The sequence below is a fragment of the Vigna umbellata genome, chromosome 6 (assembly GCF_029865625.1).
Source record: "Vigna umbellata cultivar VRB3 chromosome 6, Vumbellata_1.0, whole genome shotgun sequence".
In the NCBI taxonomy this organism is placed as follows: domain Eukaryota; kingdom Viridiplantae; phylum Streptophyta; class Magnoliopsida; order Fabales; family Fabaceae; genus Vigna; species Vigna umbellata.
In genome coordinates, this window is record NC_142170.1 from 20,837,593 (window position 1) to 20,860,046 (window position 22,454).

The window sequence follows — 22,454 nt, forward strand, 5'->3', positions numbered from 1 at the left end:
AAGAAACATGTATGCATATTGTTAAATTCTTAATTCACAGGTAAATACCTTGAATCTTCTTTTCAAACACATCACTTTGCTTCTTCATTTCATCATGGGGAACGTTCCAAACAAAGTGAAACCAAAAATAAATTAAAGGCCAAGACTCGTTCTAATAAATTTTTTGTCTCAAGGCCTGCATCTTGTCGTCTTATCTTTGCATACATCTTAATCATACTAACTCTTGCTATCTTTTGTAGATATATTTTTTATCTCAGAGGGAAAACAACAATAAAAGTTGTGCTTCTTTCTTTCTTTCGATTTGAGGACAAATCATTTTTAAAGAGGGAGGGAATGATGACAACTCCTTTACAGATTTCCCATCCAAAGAAGTATCAACTTAGACTAAGACTAAGAAAGGGAAGTGAATAAATACTTTCAATAAAAGTTCTTTCCTTATCTAACTCTTAGATGGATTTACTTTGCTAAATAACATTTGCATTGTTTTGTAGGCGTTAAATAGAGGTTGGAGACCATGCCTATGAATCCTAGGAAGCTTGCCAAGCTAAAGAGAGCAAAGGAGGCAAAGAAGAAAATAATTTAAGCATTTTCCGGATTGGAACAATTGCCTTCCGGATTAGGAATACATGGAGATTTGCCTTTCGGAATGGAATTTCGCTCAGCCACCTGCTGCCCGCGCTCAGCCAATCTGCACCAGATTTTTCAGCATTTAAAACACGTTTCTAATGTGTTTCATGTGAGACTTGCGGCCCAAGCTTGCATTACGTCTTCAACACACTTCTTTTGGCATTTTTTAGAGCTTTATAGATCAAGTATAGAGTTCTCTCTTCACCTATAAAAGAGATGCACTCTTCTTTGTAAAATCTAACTTTGAATTGATAAGGAAATGTTGTTGAGATCTCTTCAGGCCTATCTTCAAAGTTCAATCTTCTTTGTGCTTATTTTGCACTCCCTCCTCTAGCTTCCTTTCCTCTTGGAAGACCTTCTAAGCTTGTGAGGCTTCAAACACACATTGAACCTTCCATCGAACACTCGATGTGCACCTACGTCTTCATTCATCAACTCATTCTGCTGCATCACTTTGAGTCGTGGAACTGCTTGAGCTTGGAGCTGCTTCCATCAAGTTTTGTTGTTCGTAGGAGCAGATAGAGCTTCCTAAGCTTTTGGAGCTATTTTAGGACCCCTTGATTCATCTATCAGGTAAGGGGAGCTAGTTGCTTTGATTTTAACTGATAGGCAAGTTTTGATTGATGATGACATGTTTGTATGACAATTGGTTTGTGTAATTGAGTTGTTTGGTGAGTTTTGAATTGTTGGGTTGAGATTATGTAATGAAATCATCTTTAAGGACGAGGTGTATGAATTCTTTGCCATGATTAATGTTTGAGATTGTAACTAAGTTCAATTGTGTTGTTGAATTGCATATGATATGATAATTAGTTGTTTTGGCATTTGTGGTTGGTATGTAGACTATTTTTATAGGGTTGGAATGACATAATTATGCATAACTCTGTTGTATAGAATTATGTAGACTCATTGGACGAAGTCAAAGTCAGAGAGCTATTGACTTGGTGGTCACTAGTCGACAAAAATCTCGCTAGGCCAAACCAAAATCAGAGAGTTCACTGACTTAACAGTTGTTGGCCGGAATTATACTTGTTGGGCGACTTTTGGGAGATTTTAAATTTGCAAGTTTTAGTGATTTTCTTGCTAAGAAAGCATATTTGGTCGCTGGGTGAGTGTGTTGTTAGGCATTACTCGTTGAGTGAATAGGCTTTTGCTGAGCGAGCAGATTTGGTCGTTGAGCGAGTGTGTTGTCCCGCCTTACTCCTTTAGCAAGCATATCTGGTGGTTGAGCGAATGGGCTTTTGCTAAGCAAGAAAATATGGTAGTTGAGGTAATGGGCTTTCGCTAAGCAAGCATATCAGGAGGCTGAGTAAAAATACCATAATCTTAACTAAGTTTTCATATACCTCTTGTGATATGTTTAATGAGTGTGATTATGTGAATGTTAATAATAGTAATTGGTTTATAATATCATTATGAGTATATAGTGTTTAATTCATGTATGATAATCTGATGACTAGTTTATGGTGTCTAATTAAGAATGATTGGAACCAATCTAAGGAGGAATCGGTGATGATGTGGTGTAGTGTGTGCTATGACATATGGGAGTTATGAAAGTAGGTATATTGATACACTACCAACCATTTAACCCACATAGAGATAAATGGAGTGGGAGAAAGAATGGCAAGAGGTCTTAACCTTGAACTTTTGGTCGCAAGTGTGAAAGATTAACCTCATTAGTAGTAGGGTGATAACCCCTGCGTTTATGACTCTACAGAGTATAAATACTACTACGGGTGCATACCTATATTGAAGACATGTCAAAACATGTATGTAAATAATTGAGTCTAGAGTCAAATGATTATATATTTATATGAGTTATAGAGTAATATAAATATTGAAGTAATATGTGATGTGTTAAATTGTTTATGATTTTTTCCTTTGAACACTAGCTCAACCTATTGTTTCTTTTGTCGTCTTTGGTGTTCAATTTGTTTTTTTTTTTGCGAAGATCACTTTAGTCATGTGAGCAGATGAGAGACATGTGTTGAAGTATCTTTGGTGGAGGATGGTGATACTATAGAGTGTCTTCGTGGTTGTCTAATGGTTACATTTAGCTCTTTTGGATATATTTATTATTATGGTTATTTTCTTTTAGATAATTGTATTAATACTTTATATAAATTGAGACAAATCTATTTTGTTTTATCAATTTTATAACATCTAATTTTATCACTGATAGGAGCTAAAATTAAAATGTTACAATATATATTTAGTGTAGCTTTAACCAACACTAACTTAAATAAATAAAAAACTAAAAATAAAAAAGAATAACTAATATTTTAGGTAATATCACATTAAAACTAATATTTAAGAATTAAATTTATGTTTTAATGTGTATTTTAACCATACGAAATATTAATCCTATTGTTATAAATAGATTTAATGTTTCGGTAGGTCCTTATTTTCTTCTAGAATCTCAAATAGGTCTCCTTTTTTTTTTTGCCGTCTCAATTGGGTCTTATTTTTGTAAAATTGAATCAAATAGAGGCTTGCCGTCAAATTGGACAAACGTCGTTTAGAAGACCCTGACGTGGCATGTTGACAGTATACTTTTAATTAACGTGGCAATAAAAACCCGATTGTGAAGTAAAACTTGGTGGTCGGTCTGGTGGTCAGCCACTCGGTCTAGTGGTCGACCACTCGGCCTGGTGGTCGGCTTGGTGGTCGACCACTCGATCTGGTGGTCGATCTAGTGGTCGGTCAGCCTGGTAGTGCTAGGAGACCGTACGGTACAAAAAGGATTCTTCAAAAGCTTAAATAATAAGAACATGTATATACCAATTCTCATAGCATTCCAAGGTTACTGCTATAACTGTTAGAGCAGTAGAGAAAGAGGGTTTGAACCTAGTGCACCAAACCGAACGGTCTGAGAAGGCTTGCTGCAGACATCTAGTGTACTAAGCTAAATGGTATGAGAACGCCAGCGCAATACACCTTAGAACATACCAGCAGAGCACAACAGCACCGAATGGTCAAGTATAGTTGAACCGAACAGTCAATTAAGTGACCAGAGAAAGAAAAAGAACAAAACTCAAAAATACGCTGAAAATCTTGTATTATTCACTAACTCACTTACACTTTTTTTCCTATCTGATATGTACACGCTAACAATAACAAGTCATAAATCTTCATTAATTGGCTTCTCATATACTAATTCTCAAAAATATTCATTGAACTAGCACCACCAGGCTCACCACCCACTAGGCCGACCAACCACCAGAGCAAGTGGCCGACCACCAGACCGACCACCAGGTTTTTACTTCATAATCAGGTTTTTAATGCACGTCATTTAAAAACACACTGTCAGCATGCCACGTAACACCCTCCTTAACGACGTCTTCTCAATTTGACGACAACCTCTATTTGACTCAATTTTATAAAAATAAGGACCCAATTGAGACAGCAAAAAAAAATGGGACCTATTTGAGATTCTAGAAGAAAATAGTAGTGTCGTCAAAATGGGTTGAAACCCGTGAGCCAACCCGGCTCACCACGAGTTTGAGCCGGGTTGGGTTGAAAAAAATGCAAAAATTTTGATGCGAGCCAATTTTGACCTGGCTCACATGGGTTGAACCCGTGGTGGGTCGGGTTGGCTCACCAACCCACCTATTTTTTTTAATTAAATCAAATTAATTAAATTAATTATTTAAATTTTATTTTTTTATTGAAATCAAATTAATTAAATTAATTATTCAAAACGCACAACCTTTACATAGCAATAGAGCCTTTCGCGTTGCTGTCTTTCCAAAAGTTTCCCTATGCAAATAAAACCCTAAGATTAGAGATTGGATAATATTATAGATGGAGATAAAGAAGAAGATTCTTCAATAGAGCATAATACTGTGGATTTATCCATTCAGGACTCCAATTTAATACATGGATAATATTATAGATTGGATAACTTAGAAATATATCATTTGTTTTATCTTGTTTTTAGACCTATCTACAAGCATGACAGTTTTATCTTGTGATATATATTTTTGTTAACGACTATATATAGTTTCTTGGTTAAACAGTTGTGTATGTCTCATTAAACTAAATTGGCAAAATTTTATGCTTGATAGCTTAGAATATATGTAACAATATATTTCTTTTGTTTCATTTTCTTTTATATCGATTGATTCAATTATTATTGTTTCAATTTGATCGATCAAAGTAACATGTTATAGGAATCTCAGAAGAAGAGGGTGAAAAAAAAGTTAATTAAGTGAGTCAATGAGCTAACCCATTTAACCCACCAACTCGTGGTAGATCGGGTCGGGTTCGAATTTTTTCAAACTCACTAATAAATGAGTCGGGTTGGGTTGACTCACTAAGTGGCCAACCCGTGGTGGGTCGGGTTGGGCCGGATTACCCATTTTGACAACTTTAGAAAATTGAGACCTACCAAAATATTAAACCTTATAAATATTAGATTTCGTCAAGTAAGTATTTATCTTTCTAAATTACTAAGATTATCAACATGATAATTTTATCCAGTTATATTTACATTATCAGATAATTTAATATCACACTATACAATTTTATAATATACTAATATATATATATATATATATATATATATATATATATATATATATTTTACCATCTATCTAAATATGATAATAAGTATAAACGCATTTTTAAAAAAAAATAAACTAAAAAAATGATATTTTTGTTTAGCCAAGAAATACATTTTAGTTTATGACCAATTATTATTCTTCATTGGTATAATAATTTAAGTTAGTAACTTTATTTTTAATTATTTACATTAGATAAATATAAGAATATAATATTAATGTTTGTGTCTAGAGTTCTTTTTGAATACAAGTTTTTTATTTTTTTATTTGAGAATTATAATTAACTTATGTTGCTCCATCATATCTAATGTGAGTACGATAAATCATATTAAACCGTAAATAGTAAAAGTTGATGACAAATTACATCTTTTATGTATATAAAGATTTTTGACGTAAATGTTTGTTTGGAACTCTCAACTTTAAAGAAAATTTTGTACAGGAAAAAAATAATTCAAGAGCTACCCTTTTTGTTCGTTGGACTTTTATGATATATTAACTCATACTTGTATAAACTTTAAAGTAGTTATTTTAATAAAGACAAAGTTATTTAAATTTAAATATACTCTATATATTCTCTCTATAGTCAGCGCATCTGGTGTAGTGGTATCATAGTACCCTCCCACGGTACTGACCGGGGTTCGATTCCCCGGATGCGCATTGATACTCTTGTTTTAATACGATGCAATTTTGTCTTTGAACAATTCTTTTGCTTCTATTTTTAAACTTAATTATGTTTTTTACGTTAATTGTCCACATTTAGTCCTCTTTAAATTTAGTTCATACTTAAAATTCTATTCACTCAATATAAAAATACAAGGAAAATCTAAACTAATGTGTATATTTGAAATTAGAGATAATAAACTCCTCTAAATTTTACAATATAAAACATAATTTAAAAATCGAAAATCAAAATAAGAAACACATTAATCCCAAATTCAAGAATCAAATTATCGTTTTATGTTCTATAAATATTGAGATCAATGATTAACGATTCAATTAAATTGATATATAAATCAAATCAAAACATGATTCAATCTATTTAAGTATCAAATTAAATTCAAACAATTTCTAAAATAAAAAATGAAATTGTAATTATGCAATGTAAAATCGAAATAAGAAATGAGAAAAAAAATGGTTGGTGCAAAATTCAATTTAGTTTATTTGATTTTTATTTTGTTTCTCAAAATTTAATTATCTACGGATGAATATCACCAAACGAATTTTAAAGAAGAGAGGAAGAAGAATAAATAGAAAAACAAGAATAGAGAGAGAAAGAGATGAAGAGATGAAAACTAAAACTAAGTTTTAGCAACAATTTTTGTCTCTCCATTTACATTTAAGTCATATATAATATATAATATGTGAAATAAAAAGTAAACATGGACCAATATGGAATTTCAATTAAGTCTATAAGATGAAATACAAAAGTTAAAAAAAAAACAATACTAGTTACTTTACAAAATTTTAGTCAATTTGTCTCAATTAAAAAATCATAAAAAAATAGCATAAAATTTCAAATATAGCAAACCATATGTTTATTTTAAAGTCAAATGTAATATCTAATGTAATTGAAATAAACCAAAAATAATATCCATAGAAAAATTTATGACTAAAATGGTAAACAAATGTCAAATAAATTAAAACAAATGTATATAATTGATAATAACCTCCTTATGCTAGGTTTGACCAAAGCAAGGAGATATGCAAGGAGGGATATTTCCTTAGAAGATGGGTGTGAAAATATGGTGGGAATAAGGTCTAAGGTCGTGTAACTAGGGCTAGACAAGGGGAAATGCTCACGATTTTGATGTATATGGTGATAGTGTGATGTGTGATGACTCCAAGAGAGAAGTGGTCAACTCAAGGAGGAAAGTGACTAGAGAGGCTTTTAAGTTGTTCTAGTCTTGATCTAGAAAATGTATGGCTTAAATTTGATAGCATAACATTACATTAACCCAAAATGAATTACAAGGGTGGAGACACCTCTGTATATAGGCCAAGGGTGTCTCCTTCTAACCCTAAAAGAATATTTTGTAAACCTAAAAGCAAACCTAGCCACCACGCATGGTTTTGGCCGAGAATTTGCACCTAATAGGAGGGAACCATGTGTCACAAATCTTCTCCAATGGTGGAGGGACATGTGGCCACTATAAAAAAGAAATCTTCTCTACTCCTAGGGTGCTATATATGTGGCTACTTCTAAAAGCAAATCTTATCAAATGAAAACATGACACATGACATATACTTTCCACTTGATTTTGATGTCTAATTTAAAGAAAAAGATATGCTTCTACTTAGGCCTTAATACAAGCTTTAAACAAACCTACACTACATGGTCGAATACAATGGCCTAAAATACTTTACTACTCCTTCATCTTCCATGATGGCCCAAATGAAGCAAAACTTTGTTTCTCCTTCTAAAAATGCTTCTTCTTTTAAGAGTTTGGGTATACTTTTAGTGATAAGACCCTTGACTATGAGTTTACTATGAACAATAAACTTATTTGATTACTATTCAAAAACATAAACTAACAACTGAAAATAAATTACATGAAAATGATTATCAAACAATAAATTTAATAAATTTATAAATGTATGTGAAAATATATATCATTACGAACTTTTCATTAAGTTAATATATTGTAATATTAATAATAACAACTATGTTCCACCATTGTTGACCAGTACTTTTCTTGTCAATACCAAAAGCTACTTTGTAACTCCTAACCACAAAGGGAGAAGTAGCATTAAAGAAGACTAAATTAAGAAAAATAACCATCATAATAAAAAAATGTAGAACAATAATACCTTGTCACAATTTAATGGATCAAATCCATTTCCATGTTAAAGTTGAAATGGAAAAAGATAAGTTATCAATGTGAAAATACCGGAAAGATCAAAACCAATAAGATATGAATAAAATTTATATTTTACTCAATGTAGAAATAAAATTCACACTTCGATCCTTAAAATAAACCCATAAAAGATGCTGATCATTGTTGGTCATTTCATAATGACATGGGGCTGCTTTACGAAAGATGTTTCCCTTTCCTTGTTTTGTTCACTACTGAGCAAGTCTAGAACCAAACTTTTTCTTGGCTCCCATATCACATACATGACCAAGAAACATTTGCTTCAATATACATTGATGTTTGAATATGGCAATGCCTTAAATGGCTTCTTCTAGAGGTTACAAAATAAACTCTGGTACTCAAAATTTCCTTTAGATAATAATTTTGTTTGATTTGTGTTGTGTATCATATTAGAGATCAAATTGATTCCTTTTAAAAAAATTTAAATAAGTTTATTTTTAATTTTATGAGGAAAAACAGACAATGATAATACAAGGTGAAATAGGTTAGATATATAGCTTTCACAATATAGGTCTTCAAAGAAATGTATTGAAAAAGGTTTAAACTTAATAAAAGAAATGTCCACAATTCAGTGTTAATTTTGTCTCAAACAAAATTGCCAAAAAAGATGAATATGAGAAAAAAAAATAATAAGTGTGGTGGAACAGATGAAGAAGAAACGCTGCCAAAAGTTGCCATCAAAACAAGTGAACATAATAAACTTAACAATACAAGAGCAGATATTAGTGCAAATTTCAAAATCCAATCAATAGAATTGTTCGAGGCACAAGTTTAAACTTCTCTCTTCATCTAGTCAATAATAATAGTAAGAAAGGCCAAATTACACAGCAAAAAATTGTGATAAAAAGAAGAAAGAAAACAACATTATTCTACATCGTAACACAATCTGTACACAGCCTAACAAACACCAGTGTAGCTGGAACGTGATAACAGCAAGCATCACAAATAAAACTAAAATCGAAATCTGTTTAAAATTGACTAACAAAATCATATATCTTCCGGTAGTTGAAAACTCTGTGAACCAAAAATCTGGTGAGAGCTGTTCTGAACAAAGACAGCCAAACCACATTTGGTGCTGTTGAATCCTTCCCACAAGGGAAAATTAACTGTTCCTGATACTGTTTTCTTGTGAGAGATGTCTTTGACAGTGCACAGTTTTTCTAGCTTTCTGACAACATAGTCGTTGGATAGAATACGTCCTTTGTTCTCCCCTCTTGGACAGTCAGTGACCAAACCACTTTCATATAATGCTACCATGACATTAGCGCCATTGCTGTCCACTTTAGTCCTCAATGCTCCTGTTAGAGACACTTGCAATGAATCTGGTGCAGGCTTGGTAAAAGTTGCCTGATACAAAGACAATTTTGCTTTAAAATGAATGAATACAGATAAACAAAACTTTTTGCATACATATACAAGCATGCACACAAGTAATATATTTGAAAAAAAGACGATACAATGGTAGTGTAAAATAGTTTTACACCACAAGTAATAGACATTTAGACATGACTTTTACTTGATTTTGGTTGGCATATGTGTGACAAGACATCATACTCATATGCCATGTCTAGAAAAAAGCAAATGTGTGCATCTTAGAGGCTAGAATTTCATGTTGTGTGTGAAATAGTTAGTGATGCTGATGGTTTCAAAGTATGCCTTTGATCCAACACCTAATAAAATTTAGGTGATGAAAAGAACATGATAACATCTTCTTAATTTGCATTAGGTGAGCAAGCGACCTCCCACTTGGTGTTAGGTGGGATGATGCATAGTATTGAAAATCGTATGAAAACTTCGGTTTTGGATCTTATCTTAAGAGTTTTGTAGTTTATCTTTAGTCAGAAGTGATGTAGTGGCTTTTAAGACATTCATTTATCATTTTCTTTGGGAGTGCTGCTTTTCTTAATCATATAATATCCTTTTTTCATAAAGAATGCAAATTTTATATCACTTTAGTTATAAATTTCTGGCACCTAATTGCAGAGACTTGGTGTGCAGAGTGTATTTAAAGGAATTAAAATTGCCAGAATTAAGGATAAACAAATGAATGTTTGAAAATGATATTTTAAAGTGTAAACAAGATATAATTAGGGGTTGTATACATTGAATCTATTATTTACAGGAAAAAAATATTTCTTTTGCTTATGGGAATATATACACACACACACAAACTTGTAAGATAAAAAAAGAGAAAAAAAGTTTCCATACATTAAAACTATGAATAGATTCAAAGTAAACATATAAGGAAATTTATATAAAAGACTTCTTTATAAATGTTAAATACATTGATTTTAATTTTTTTTAAATTATTTCAAATTTTCTCTTATAAGTAGTTATAAATACGTTTTCCCTAATCTTAACAGGAAATAGCTACTTTATATTTTAACTTCAAAATCATTATAAAATCTTAGAATTCTCTCTCTCTCTCTCTCTCTCTCTCTCTCTCTCTCTATATATATATATATATATATATATATATATATATATATATATATATATTATAGCATCTTATTATTGATTTCAAGTAATCTTTATCCCACAAATAACCTTTTAACATGAAATTTGTTTCAATAAATACACAATTTAAATTAAGTTTTGCAAGTACGAGAAATCGATTAATTTTTTTTTTTCTATTCTTGTGGATTTGACATAAAAAAGGGACAGAGAGGTTTCAAACGGGAATTTAGAAAAACAGTGTAATCCCATCTAACCTGGAGGGTAGGAGCAGGAAATCTAGGAGCATTAGTGATGGTTTCAATAAGGGCATTCTCGTCATTTCCGATACAGTGGGCCTTGCCCTGGACCACAACCTGGGGCGTGAAGATGGTGTCAAGCCCAAGGGCCTCAACATAGGCCTTCTGCCGAACGGTCCACTGGCTCAACCCAAAGGGATCCTTCCATCCCACGTAGTCCCAATAGTCCACGTGGAAGATCAGCACCACCACCGGCACCTCCAGCTCGAAGTCCCCCCTCCCCAGCCGCGACAGCACCAGCTCCGCCTCCGGCGACGTTGCACACCCCTGCGACGAGAACATCTCCACCACCACAGCCCCCTGGCCCCCGCCGCCGCGACTCGATTCCGAAGCGACGTCCGCCGTGCTAACTCGGCGCTCCGCGATGCCGTCGCCACGGTTGGAGCCCTTTCTGGTGAAGCAGGACCAGAGATGCGGCGCCATGGCGTTGAAATTAGCGGTGGCGTGCCAAAGGAGGGGATTGGTTGAAATAACGAGGGAAGTGTTTACGGAGAAAAATGGAAACAATGAAGAGAGAACGATCGATCGACCGATCGATCGAGAGAGAAAAAAAGAGAGAGAACCAAAAGAGAAAGAGTGGCGTGGTGTTAATAAGGGATGTTAGAAGAGGGAGATGGAGATGGAAAGTGGAGAACGTAAGGTGGCGAAGAACATGGGTTACTAAGAATATTAAAAATACTCTAATAAAATAAAAAAATATTATGATAATAATACAAAAAACCATTAAACTTTTTTTTTTTATATAAAAGGTGTTTTCCATTGAGTTTTAGAAATAAGAACAATGTAATAATTTGGAAATTATCGATAATAGATTTTTTCCCAAATTAATTGTTTTAAAAAAACTTATTCGTATAAATCCCCTCCAACATTATTTATTCCATTAATGTGGTTGATGATTCCTTCTCAATCATCATCTTTACTATAGGATTCCTTCGCTTTCATTTTTTTTTATTTAAAACAAGAAATTAGACCCAATTCAATTTCGGAAAACAAATTCTGACTTATGTTTTAATATAAGTACATTTGGTTAAATTCTTTTAAAGATAAATCTATTTTAATGTACTAAGAAATTAAATGTTTTGTTTATGTTTATTTGGGTATAAAGTATTCCTTTTGATCTAAAAAACATTATAGATATGAATTTGGCCTGAATTGGAGTCTTGGTTAGTTGACTTTACCAACCGGCGAAGGTTTCGTTGTAGACACGGTTGTGTCGGTGACATGCACGTTGGGTTGTCAGTGTTAGAAGGGTAAGTAAACAAATAAAATAAAATATGGTGCTAACAGGTGTTACAGATCACCAATATAACAAAGGGGAAAGAGAAAGAGATGAGAAGGTTTGTAAGGAAGACAAAGTTGTCCCTTTTATGGTGGCTGGTATGTGGGGACTATAATCTCCAATTTTCAAGTCTCTGCCAACGTTTTCTTGTTCATTGTCTTTCGAACAAAGGTGGAACTTATTTTGATTACGTAAACAATGTTTAAAAATGACAGTTTCTTCTTTTGTATCATCATTAAATTAAACAGCCAAGAAAAAACAAAATATATGTTTCCTTTACATGAGAATGGATATAATTTCTTACAACGGCTTTTGTATTATTTTCTAATTAAAGACTTATCTTTTTTTATCAATTTTTTATTTACATCTAAAGGAACCGTATAAAGTTTTAATCCAAAAAAGTATTATATATGACACTTTCCTTTATGTTTATTATTGTTTTTAAGGAGCCGAGCATATATTCAGATGATAAGCTTTACGAATTTCTCAAATCTTTCAGTCAAATATTTTTTCTTTTATGCTTTTTTTGATACTTGTCTCTCATGGACGACAATGGTATGTCTGAAAAAAAATATTCTAACACCCAACTTAGTAGGGTGTATCAGATAACAATTAATTATATAAATATAAACGTGAATTATTTATCTAAATAGTATTATTATTTATATGATAATTATAGGTTTGTAAGTTTTCATCTAAATAGGTCATGGTTCAATGACCCATTTATTTTTAATGAAAATTATGCCAAAGTTAAAAAATAACACGTTGGTAAAGTACGACATATCAGTTTATAGGTGAATGATAATAGTTGAAAAACTGTTATTTTCATGCTTAAAATTGACACAAAAAGCAACCTTTACACTTAGAAACTAGCTTGAAATCATGCTTTTATCCATATTTTCAGAAATAAGAGAGCTGGACAGGTTTATGCTTGATTTCAGTGTTTTTGTGCAGGTTTTAAGGTGAATTTAGTGAAAGAAGTGAAGAAGGAGAGAGATGGAATCAGAAAAGTCAACCAGAAACCAGAAAAGTCAACCAGTCAACCAGAAAAGTCAACCAAAAAGTCAACCAGTCAACCAGAATACGGAAAAAGTCAACCATACGAGTTTTGGGCCAGTTTTCTGCGATTTTATGATTTGTTTGGGCTTGGACCCGTTTTCTATTATTTTTATGTCCTATTTAAAGACCTAGATGTCTTAGGGTTTTGTATCTTTGGCAGAAACAAAGCAAACACTCTCTCTTCCACCCCTTTGAAGGAGGATCTTGGATGCTCAGGCTACCTCTCCACCTTTCTAGGGTTTTATCTTTCATTCTTTCATTATTGTTCATCTAGGTTCACCATGAATATGGTGAACTAAACCTTGTATGTTTGTTGGGGAATTAATGTAATCTTTTGAAGCTCTCATATATGGAATTTGTGCTTGCATCTTAATATAAGATTTATGCTTTCTTTCATCATTAGTTAGGGTTTTTCCTCTTTGCTTAATGCTTGCTTTGTTTAACTCATTCAATGCATGATTATTGATTTTGTCGATACGGGAACGTACGGGGAAGTCTAGATCCGGGGAATTTCTCCCAATAAGTATATTGGTTGCCTTAAGCTCCTGTGCTAAATAAACTAATTATTAGGAATGCTAGGAATCGTATGAACTCGTAATTAGGGAGAAGCCTTCTTGAAAGGTAATTTAGAGAGTGGCATTAACAATGATGAATTGAATGTTGAATTCCTAAAATATATGAGAGTGGATAAGATGAATTTGATAAACCCCAACAACATATTCATTCATATAATCCATTGAAAGTGTTTGTATTTTGTTTTAGCCATTGATCAACCTCATGCATACATGTTTATTTTCGTCTTTTGCATAGTAAAATCCAATTATTTTGTTCTTAAGTCTTAGCTAATCAACAAATCACATAACTAAACTAGGCCGTGAGTCCTTTGGGAGAACGATACTTGGTCTTACCGAGTTTATTACTTGAAACGATTCGGTCATACTTGCCGATTGTTCAACAAGTTTGTGACATCATATTTTGGTGATCATAAATTTGTCCATCATAAATTAGGCCGATTGTTCAATAAGTTTATAGGTGAATAGTAAGATGTTTGTTTGTGTTGGGTAGAATAGATCAGATAAGAATAAGCTGGCTTGTATCCGGGTAGGAAGACAACCATGATCCATAAGGTAGGAGATGTTAAAATTTTGTTCCTTAATTCTTTCTATTCAAATTTTTTAAGTCTTTATATCCTAATTTTTTTTTACCTTGACCTTGGCCACATTACAACTTTTTGAAAAGTCCTTATAATCTTTGAATGCATGTTTTCCAAAAGCATGTGAATATTAAAATCTTACTAATTTATGGTAATGTTTACTTACATAAGTATTTTGAGTACAACACACAAGCCTAAACACTTAAGATCACTAGTGTAGAAAGGGCTTTAGACGTATGTTCTTTTGGCCTTTTAACGTCCAATATGTATCCGACGTCTTTGTGGGTGACGTTACTCACACGTTGGGTATGCTGCCCCGACGTCTATATAGACGTCGGAGATGATCACACCTGACGTCTATATAGACGTCAGAGGAGGGTATACCCGACATCTATATAGACGTCAGATGTGGCCATCTCCGACGTCTACAGGCCCTGAAATTGTTTGTTTACTGTAACTCATTGGACGTCGGTCAGTGCACTAACCGACGTCTACTGGGTGTTTAGTTTTAAAAAATTAATTTATTTTTGCAATAAAGCCACACCTGAAAAACAAAAAATTGTCCCAGAACAATATACTATGATATATATATATATATATATATATATATATATATGCGTTTCATATAAAGAAAGTTCTACTTAATGTAAAAAACAATCCAATACCAAAACTATCAAAATATAAACTTAAACTAAACTTAAGTAATGTTCAACAACAAATATAAGTGTTCCTAGCTCCATCTTTGCAGAAGATAAGTTGTCCACTCCTGCCTTATCTGCCTAATTGTGTCCTCTGGTATATGAGATGTACTCTTGAAGCGCTGCAAAATGAAGAAAGATTCATTATGGTTTCATATATGTTTAAAGATGAATTTCATTTGCAATGTATTCAAGGTATGCATCATTACCTCATTCCAGTCATCTGTAATGATAGCTCGAATGACAGTCTTAATCCAACACATGACATAGAAGCCACATTCCCATGAATCTAGCTGCTGGTTACACTAAAATGACAAACTAAATAGTCAAGAATTTAGATCATTCAATAACATAGGAAATGAATTAGATGTATAAATTGCTTACAACCTTTGGGTACAAAATTTGAACTAGTTGACCTCGAGATTTATCAATAACTCTATTTAGATTGAAAACACAAAGTAAAATTAATATAACTATATTTATCATAAAAGTTTAAGGTGAACATCAAATTCAAAGTCATTTTTGGAGAAAAACTTACCCTTGAAGCATGGTTCTCAAGTTAGTTTTCATCTTCCTGTGCAACGAATAAAACCATATAATTTTACATTGTTTAGGAATGATGAACCATCAGCTGCCAGTGCGACCTATCACGAAGGACAAATAGTTATTTAACTAATTAAGGAAACTTTAATAAAGAACTTTTACATATAACAACACCCACCCATCAATGTATGGCACAAGGTATATGTCTCTTTTTGACTCATCCATCCATGTTTGTAAATAATGTTGTCTGTTTTCAAGTGTGTTACCAGAAGGTTGAATGGTCTGAGGTTCAACAAATCCGTACATGGAAGACCGATCTTGGTCTATGATGAGAGGGTCGCACCTCTCACAAAAGTTGTGCATAAAATTAATGCAGTATAAGCTAGGAAGTGACTCCTAGGTCGTCTCTCAAGGACCAAATTTGGTTCAAGTCTCAGGTCAAACACGCAGGGGGGGTTTGTGAAAAGTTTGTGAATGCGGATGAACTAAATTAAAACACAAATATAAACGTGAAGGTAAACACATAATTAAAATGGTTGGTCATTAAAAATAACATTACAACTAAATTAAATGAAAACACTAAAATAAAACATTCAATGTCAAATTGCGTGAACTAAGTGCAATGCAATAAATAAATAAGAAAACTCATTCAATGCTCTTAAATACACATTAATAAAGCTTGGAAATTGTAAAACAAAATCACCACCGATTCAAGCATCAACACAATATAAAGAGAAAACCTTTTGGAACTTTCTTTCCCTCCCTGGACATAACCGAATGCCCATTCCAATTGAATAAAAGTTCACCCGTGTGCTGGAAATAAGTAAAAGAAGCCGAGAGCTTCTTCCCGTGTCACCGCTTCACACTTGCAGCTTGGAGCTCTCCAACAAGAAAAGCAACGCACGTCCTCTCCAAAAACAAGTGGCAAGTGGCCGCTCCAACACGTCCCAACTCTCGTCCCTTTTCCGTGTAGCGTCTCATCCAGGAGAAAGAAAATTTTTTGCGCGCACACCAACTCTTCTCAATATCCGTGTGCTTCTTTTCTTCACCGTGCAGCTTCCATCTCATTCTCCTATTAAAATAAAATAAACTTAGCTAAAAGCGTTAAAGGTGCTGCACCATGGACTCATCATTCCAGCCCCCATCCAGACCACTTCTTCCTTCTTAATCTCCGTGCTCACCACACGCCTTCTCCAGCTCCTTCTTTAATCAACCTTCCAGCAGCTTGCACCGTGCACACCATTCTCCTACTACATTCAACAACATGCCCTGCTGCCAGCTGCTTCCGTGGCCTTCCTACTTAGACGGTGCTGTGCTCCCTTTCAACACCGCTTCATTCGTTTAAAACATCAATCAACAGTTCAATAAAAAAATGAAAATGCAATGAGGATTCAGCCGAAAATGAATAAAACATCATTTCTTCCTTTTCTCCATTGAAAAACAGCATTCTCGGATAACAAAACAAGGTCCCGAAAAAATGAAAAAGTCCGTGCTTTTTTTCAAGTGGCGGCTGCCCTTTTGTCTTAAGGCCGTGTGTCCCTTTTTTAGGGTAGGGTCCACACACTAAAACCCTAGGGTCCAAGTCACTAACTTCTAATTTTTGGATCTAAACTAGTTTACCAAAAATTGACCCAAAATGTAAGAGTTGATACAGAAATTCTAAACTACTGAATTACAATTTAATTAATTCAAAAATGTCTGTCTAGAGAGTCTTGAATTTATTTGGCATTCTTCCTGATGTCCCAAAATGTATTTCCGAAATTTTCCTGCATTTCAAAAATGCACTTAATCAGCTCAGAAAATCCAAATTAGCACAATTACAAATTTCCGACCAAATTAAGCGGAATTCGGAAAACGAGGAAATAACAAACAATTAAACACAATTCCCTGGTTTATTTAAGTGCAATAAACTAAATATAATTCAAGAAATAACGACTAATCAAAATAGACCACACTTAGTCTTTTGCACTCCTGGGCAAAACCAAAACGAAAACCAGGGAACTACTCAAACATCAGGGAGTTGACACAGACTCGACAGACAGACAACAAAGACTCCAAAACAGAACCACAGTTGCACAATTCTCACAAAATCTGGACGGTAAAAGGTATAGGCAGAATCCCACACAGAGTCAATGAAAGCAAATACTCAAAGAATCATCCAAACAGTTCAGTACAAGGAAAACAGTCAATCAGTTCAAGAGATGAATCAAAAGCAACAGAGCCTCACAGATGCACACAATTAGTGTTTCTCTCAAATGTTGAAGGTAAATCAATGTCACTCAATGCACTCAAGAAAGCAAACAACAACAGACTTGGCAAGCCTCTAATATCAACACTCAAGCACATATGCATGTTCAAATCAAAAGGTCTTTTCATGATTGTAATGGGACCAAGGACAAGGGAGGATATATCTGGATAAGAAGCTACAAACCATAAGGAACAGAGGAGCAATGGGGAACAAGTGTAAACACATTCAAACACACCCACAACCTCTAATTCCATCCTCTTCTTGACTCCATTATTCACAATTATTCACATTTTTTTTTCACTATTTTTCTGCTTTCTTTTTTTCATCCAGTCTCTTTTCTTTTCTCTCTTTTCAAAACAAAACTGTAAAAGACAATATACACATATATTTACCAAAACAAAACAAGAAGAGGAAACCAACTAGCCAACTCATCACAAACCCCCAAGAGACCACACTTGTTCCCAAAACACTTCCAAAGCTCCAAAATTCCCTAAGGTTAAGGTAATCATGGTTTTTCACTTAGGGCTAGTGTATGAGCTTCAAAACAAAGAATTGGGGGAAAGTATAGGCTCAAAAGGGGTTATTAAAGGATCAAAACAAGGTAAGCTTATTTGGCTAGAGAGGCTCAAAAACAAAACTGCCTTTATCACTTCCAAACATGCATATCAATCAAGAGTTGTCAACAAGAGTCAAGCCAAGGCATATGCGCAAGCAATCAAGAGACATATCACACACAAGAAAGAACATAAAGTGGCTCAAATCTCACACAGGGTAATTTTGTGTCACAATCAATTCAACTCTCAACATCATGATCATCTTCCAAGCAAAGAAAAGCAAAGGATTTCAAACCAATAAGTATCAATCAAGTGAAGTGAAAGACTAGTCTACAACTTAAACAAAGTCCAGAAATCAAGAGAAACATGTAAAACTGTACACAAGACACGACAAAAATAACCTAGAAAAGAAAAAAATTTAACCAAGAAAACAAAAACTAACAGAAAAATCAGAATCTCCCCCAATAGACCACACTTAAACTACACAGTGTCCTCAATGTGTCATAAGCATAAGATCGAAAATCAAAACAGTGAACAGATCATGGACAAGTGCAATAAAAGTAGGGAAAGGGGGAGAAGAGAGAAAGGAAACTCCCCTGATCATGGTGGCAGTTGCCAATTTTGGACTTTCAGGGAGATGTCTTCCACCATAGGATCCAGCAAGGAAGTTTTGAGGAAGAATTGCTTCATCCTCCAGATTTGATCTAGCAGGGAGATATCATCCACAGATGGATCTAAGAAGCAAAGATTGTTGATGAGCAGGTTCTGCTGGTGCCTATTGATCTTGAAGCTTTTGTCAGTGTTAGCACCTTTATTTTCCACTGTGGGTGTTTGTCTATCAAATTCATGTGTACCTCCTGCAACATGGTTAGTGCGATGTGTCTCCAAAGAAATGATATGCAGGGGTATAACACCCAATCCCAGTGTAACAGACTGAACCTCAGATACATCCTCAGAGCATGAATCAATTTCAAAATCACAAGCAATATCAACTACAGACTCAGATTCATGTTCAATGCATGGAGAATAAACATTCGGATGTGACAGCAAAAATTGGTTCTCATCATGCATAGAGGGAAAATTAAAATCAGACTCAACAACAATATAATCATCAGCATACCTCTCAACAACATAATCATCAATATAATCAAATTGAGGTATGCTTACCTCCTCTTCCTTGAAGATTGCTAAAGTGTGGGAAGATGAAGGTGGTCTACCTGGTTCAGGATTACTGCTTATTTCTGCCTGCTCCTCAAAATATTCATCAGTCTCCTCAGGTGCAAGGGTAGGGACATAGGATGATGGGAAAGTAGATGGCACAGTAGTAAGCTCATGACTCTTCTCCCCATCTTCTATGTTGATGCCACTATCATCATCATCTGGAATCTGAACAGTCTGAAATGGTAACTCTGAATCTTGAGACTGTTCCTCATTGAGTTGAGTGGCCATCTGCCCTATCTGGTCATTCAAGCTCTGAATGGACGCTCTGGTCTCTTGCTGAAACTGCAGGTTCTGCATGGTCAACTGCTCTAACAACTCCTGCAATGTAGGCTCAGAAATATAAGGTTGAGGAGCTGTTTCGGCAGAAGCATCATATTGCTGACTCTGATATTGCTGGACTGGTGGAGGCATGAAAGTACTCTGGAATGGTGGTTCTTGATATTGATGTTGTGGAGCATTGTACCATCCCAAGGTAGGGTCATTCCATCCAAGACCGTTGTCGTATCCATCTTGCACATGGGAGAATTTGCTCAGAAATTTATGCTCAAGATCTTCCCATCTGGTAATGGATCTTGGAGGAAGAGAGTCTTTCCAATCTTTTGCTGCTCTTTCTAATGAGTGCGGGAATGCCCTTAAGAAAACTAGATCGTCCGGGACATTTGGAAGTTTCATTAAAGAGCAAATTCGATAAAACCTATCCAAATGTTCATGTGGGCATTCATCTGCAAGACCATAAAACCTTGGCAACAAATTCATCAGTCCAGTGGTGAGAACTAAATGATCACCATCCTCATTAGGTGGGACCGGCTCCCAAAGGGAGCTCTTAGAAGTTGGAGGATGGGTCATATTGTTCTCAGCATAAAAGTCAGCAGAATTAAAATCAGAGTAACATGCAGAAGGAGAATCGTAATTAGAGGCACAAGCAAAAGAAGTAGTATTCACATAATCAAAATAGGTAGACATGGTGAAAGAAGAATACTAAAAATCACGAAACAAATAAAACACAACACATTTATACATGCAACACGCACACACAAAACAGAACATCACATCACATCACATCACAACACAAGACAAAACACAACACACACAAACACAACAAAAACCTAAGACCGAACCATTGGTCCCCGGCAACGGCGCCATTTTGATGAGAGGGTCGCACCTCCCAACAAAAGTTGTGCATAAAATTAATGCAGTATAAGCTAGGAAATGACTCCTAGGTCGTCTCTCAAGGACCAAATTTGGTTCAAGTCTCAGGTCAAACACGCAGGGGGGGTTTGTGAAAAGTTTGTGAATGCGGATGAACTAAATTAAAACACAAATATAAACGTGAAGGTAAACACATAATTAAAATGGTTGGTCATTAAAAATAACATTACAACTAAATTAAATGAAAACACTAAAATAAAACATTCAATGTGAAATTGCGTGAACTAAGTGCAATGCAATAAATAAATAAGAAAACTCATTCAATGCTCTTAAATACACATTAATAAAGCTTGGAAATTGTAAAACAAAATCACCACCGATTCAAGCATCAACATAATATAAAGAGAAAACCTTTTGGAACTTTCTTTCCCTCCCTGGACATAACCGAATGCCCATTCCAATTGAATAAAAGTTCACCCGTGTGCTGGAAATAAGTAAAAGAAGCCGAGAGCTTCTTCCCGTGTCACCGCTTCACACTTGCAGCTTGGAGCTCTCCAACAAGCAAAGCAACGCACGTCCTCTCCAAAAACAAGTGGCAAGTGGCCGCTCCAACACGTCCCAACTCTCGTCCCTTTTCCGTGTAGCGTCTCATCCAGGAGAAAGAAAATTTTTTGCGCGCACACCAACTCTTCTCAATATCCGTGTGCTTCTTTTCTTCACCGTACAGCTTCCATCTCATTCTCCTATTAAAATAAAATAAACTTAGCTAAAAGCGTTAAAGGTGCTGCACCATGGACTCATCATTCCAGCCCCCATCCAGACCACTTCTTCCTTCTTAATCTCCGTGCTCACCACACGCCTTCTCCAGCTCCTTCTTTAATCAACCTTCCAGCAGCTTGCACCGTGCACACCATTCTCCTACTACATTCAACAACATGCCCTGCTGCCAGCTGCTTCCGTGGCCTTCCTACTTAGACGGTGCTGTGCTCCCTTTCAACACCGCTTCATTCGTTTAAAACATCAATCAACAGTTCAATAAAAAATGAAAATGCAATGAGGATTCAGCCGAAAATGAATAAAACATCATTTCTTCCTTTTCTCCATTGAAAAACAGCATTCTCGGATAACAAAACAAGGTCCCGAAAAAATGAAAAAGTCCGTGCTTTTTTTCAAGTGGCGGCTGCCCTTTTGTCTTAAGGCCGTGCGTCCCTTTTTTAGGGTAGGGTCCACACACTAAAACCCTAGGGTCCAAGTCACTAACTTCTAATTTTTGGATCTAAACTAGTTTACCAAAAATTGACCCAAAATGTAAGAGTTGATACATAAATTCTAAACTACTGAATTACAATTTAATTAATTCAAAAATGTCTGTCTAGAGAGTCTTGAATTTATTTGGCATTCTTCCTGATGTCCCAAAATGTATTTCCGAAATTTTCCTGCATTTCAAAAATGCACTTAATCAGCTCAGAAAATCCAAATTAGCACAATTACAAATTTCCGACCAAATTAAGCGGAATTCGGAAAACGGGGAAATAACAAACAATTAAACACAATTCCCTGGTTTATTTAAGTGCAATAAACTAAATATAATTCAAGAAATAACGACTCATCAGTCTACAACGATTGTGTCCACATACCTAAAACAACAAAGTTAAGTTGTTAGAAACTAGGAATCTAAATAAAACTAATATGGAAGACAAAATTAACTATCTTACATGCACCACAGTTGAATGAT

General features: G+C 34.6%; 1 protein-coding gene and 1 non-coding gene across 2 annotated transcripts; one reads left to right on the forward strand and one right to left on the reverse strand.

Annotated features, from left to right (window-relative positions):
* The first annotated feature begins 5,775 nt into the window (after positions 1–5,775).
* Positions 5,776–5,846, forward strand: TRNAG-CCC (transfer RNA glycine (anticodon CCC)). The gene has a single exon. It is a non-coding gene; the product is annotated as a tRNA-Gly (tRNA).
* A 2,917-nt stretch (positions 5,847–8,763) lies between these two features.
* Positions 8,764–11,458, reverse strand: LOC148196948 (uncharacterized). Its single transcript, XM_088092577.1, has 2 exons — positions 10,774–11,458; positions 8,764–9,409 (listed from the first exon to the last, which is right to left on the reverse strand). Exons 1-2 carry the CDS (start codon positions 11,236–11,238, stop codon positions 9,050–9,052), a joined length of 825 nt encoding a protein of 274 aa, XP_087948703.1. The 5' UTR covers positions 11,239–11,458; the 3' UTR covers positions 8,764–9,049.
* Positions 11,459–22,454: the final 10,996 nt, after the last annotated feature.

Excerpts from the sequence above, each read along its gene's own strand:
- LOC148196948 (XM_088092577.1), bottom strand. The coding sequence starts at position 11,238 with ATGGCGCCGCATCTCTGGTCCTGCTTCACCAGAAAGGGCTCCAACCGT. Across the intron at positions 9,410-10,773 it reads TTCCTGCTCCTACCCTCCAG|GCAACTTTTACCAAGCCTGC; the intron begins GTTAGATGGGAT and ends TCTTTGTATCAG.